The following is a 3177-nucleotide window of genomic DNA, read 5'->3' on the forward strand; positions in this document are numbered from 1 at the left end:
TGGGAATATGTTTTTGGTAACCTTGCCAGAACCTGAGAAAGTGAGTGACTCTACCAACTATACAAAGAAAACATGCAAAAATGTATTTTTTAAAACAACAATCATTATTACTGCTCACTATTGTACAGGTCAGGTGGGCAGTTCTGCTGATCTGGTCTATGCTTGGCTGATATGGGCTCAGCTTACTTAGGTCTATGAGATCAATTGGCAGGTCAGCTGACAAGAGTTTCTCACCCTTGAATCTGGTGGTGGGCTGTCAGAGAGTATAATGGAAGGAGTGGGCAACTGGGTTATTTTTCTCTCATTACTCAATATTCTAATCTGTGTTTGTTCATATGGCAGCTTCCCAGGTTTCAACAGTGGGTGTAAAATCCTGAAATCTCTCAAAGGTTTGGAATTTGCTCCAATGTCTTTTGCCACCTCTGTTAGCCAAAGTAATTCACAAACGTAGGCTGCATTGGCGAATTGGTCAAATTGAGAGTTCTGTTGAGCAGGATTCAGTAATTATGCCCATGTTCCAAAAATAGATAAATAAATTATACATAACATTTGCGATGCCTGGGTGAGCAAACTAATTGACAAACAAATAGAGCAGGCACTTGATGTCGCTACTTTTTGCATATAATGGTTTTCTGAGATCCATTTCTAAGCCTGTGGTGCAGCCTATCAAACTTATCATTCTGTCACACCGGAGCTCTTTTGAAAACACGGTCAGGGTATAATTTATTCAACTTTGCAGTCATGCCAAAATAACCTGAATATAACATACTACACACGAACACACGGGTGCAAGCACACACATACATTACACAGTATTCACTCGATAATAATTGATTGACTCAGTGTTACATTTTTATTTCCTCGAGTTTGTTTATTTCAGTCTTTTCTGAATAAAATGCCTTCTTCGCTGAAATGTGTCTCCTAAAATCCTGCCCATTCTCCAGGCCAACTTCAAATAATACCTCTTTTATGAAGATTATTTCTAATGTCTCTAAATGGATTTGAACTGTTCCTTGCTCAAACCTTTTAAGATATTTCTTCTAGCCTGCCTAGAAAACAGCCCCGTTCTTTATTGCGCCAGGAATACCACCAAATTATGTATTCCTTAAGGACAAAGCCTATGTCTTACCTTTACTGCCATTTGTAGATATGTCATCAAAAAAATGTGTGTTTACTGAGAAACTACTATATTCCAAGTACTTAATGAGAAAGTGGGATGAAATTAATGTTTATTCAGATTATGCAAGGTGCCCCACATATCTATATTATCTTTTGTTCCTCACTATCAGATTATGACCCAGTTAATGTTCTCACAATTTGCATAGGTTTAAAACTAAAAATGAGAGAGATGCTGAACTTTTCCTGCAATGAAGAGACAAAGCCAAATTTAGTCTTTTTGAAACAATATCCACATACTTGCCATTGTGCAAAATTAAGTATTAATCTTAAATGTATCTTCTAAAATGGCCTTTTTGGACACACTTTATTTAAAGGTTAGGGACAAATTCTACTAAAATAATATGCTCAATGAGAAAAGACTCTAGTGTCCATTATTTTGTTGACTGTATTCTTGAAATCCTTATTCCTCAGACTGTAGATCAAGGGATTCAACATGGGGATCACCACTGTGTAAAACACAGAGGCAACTTTGACCGTGTGCCTGGAGTTTTTGGAGATGGGCACACAGTAGAGGAAGAGGATGGTGCCATGGAAGATGGCGATGGCAGTCAGATGAGAGGCACAGGTAGGGAATGCCTTACGACGTCCACTGGCTGAACTCATTTTCAAGATGGTGACAACAATAAACACATAAGAAGTGAGAATGATGAGTAATGTACTCACCATATTAAATGTAGCAAAGATGAAAACCAGCAACTGGCTGAGAGAAGTATCAGAGCAAGAAAGGGAGAGAAGCGAGGAGAACTCACAGAAGAAGTGATTGATTGTGTTGGAACCACGAAAAGATAATTTCAAAGCAGAGCATGCGAGTATCAAGGAACACCCTACTCCCCATGTATATGATCCTGCCACCAGAATAGCACAGAGTCTCTGCGACATGGCAACTGTGTAGAGTAGAGGGTTGCAACTGGCCACAAAAGGGTCATAGGCCATTAAAGCTAATAAAAAGATTTCAGTCACCACAAAGGTACAAAAGAAAAGGAATTGTACTATACATCCTAAAAATGAAATGCTTCTGTCTTCTGCAACTAGGTTCCCCAGCAGTTTGGAAGCAATGATTGAGGAATAGCAGAAATCCACAAATGAGAGGTGGCTGAGGAAAAAGTACATGGGGATGTGAAGTTTGGGGTTAATTTTGATGATTACAATCATCCCAAGATTCCCTACAACAGTGAGACTGTAGATGGCCAGAAATACCAGGAAGAGTGTCTGCAGTTCTGGGCAATCTGAGAAGCCCAAACGGGTGAACGTGGCTGTGCTTCTATTTCTCTCTGAGAGTAACATGGCTTCAGTTTATTGAAATCTAAAAGTCAGTCCTGGAAATTAAATAAATAAATAAATAAATAAACATAGTAACGATACAGGAAGCTTAGTCAACTATCCTTTGCTAAGACTGGAAAAGATGTCTCTTACAGAATCTATGTGTTTATTAATTAATAAATGCTAAACCAAAATTTTAAAACATGATAACCATTTTTTTTTTTAATTTTCTTAAGAAAAACTATTGAACTGAATTTTATTTAAGGTCTTGAGTCTAGTTTTTTGTATTTATGAATATATAAAATGAGATTTAAGGATTGTATAAAAATTCATTGCCATCAAGTCAATTTTGACACATAGTGATTCTATAGGACAGATTGAACTGCCCCATAGGATTTCCAAGGAGCAGCTGGATTCAAACTGCCAGCCTTATGGTTAGCAGTCAATCTCTTAACCACTATGCCACCAAGCCTCCTGGGATTATATGGTAATTTTAAATCAAATCCTCACTTAACACTTTCAGTTCTCCTTGAATATTATCAGACAAGCCCCACCTGATGCAGTGACAAATTACGTCAGCTCCATAGCCAATAACAAAAATCAGAATTGTCTAAATTATTTTATCAACTAACACAGTACATATACACACTATGGAAATAAAGAATGGACAGCCTTAACACTTCCCATTTGTGTTTTTATTGTTAATGCTGCACAGTATGCTAGCCTTTGTTTTTTTTT

The 3177-nt window shown here is 37.4% G+C and overlaps 1 protein-coding gene across 1 annotated transcript; it reads right to left on the reverse strand.

Annotated features, from left to right (window-relative positions):
• Window positions 1–1524: 1524 nt before the first annotated feature.
• Window positions 1525–2463, reverse strand: LOC126067382 (olfactory receptor 5D18-like). Its single transcript, XM_049869187.1, has one exon. It carries the CDS (start codon window positions 2461–2463, stop codon window positions 1525–1527), a length of 939 nt encoding a protein of 312 aa, XP_049725144.1.
• Between the last annotated feature and the right edge of the window lie 714 nt (window positions 2464–3177).

The sequence above is a fragment of the Elephas maximus genome, chromosome 25 (assembly GCF_024166365.1).
Source record: "Elephas maximus indicus isolate mEleMax1 chromosome 25, mEleMax1 primary haplotype, whole genome shotgun sequence".
NCBI classification, from domain to species: domain Eukaryota; kingdom Metazoa; phylum Chordata; class Mammalia; order Proboscidea; family Elephantidae; genus Elephas; species Elephas maximus.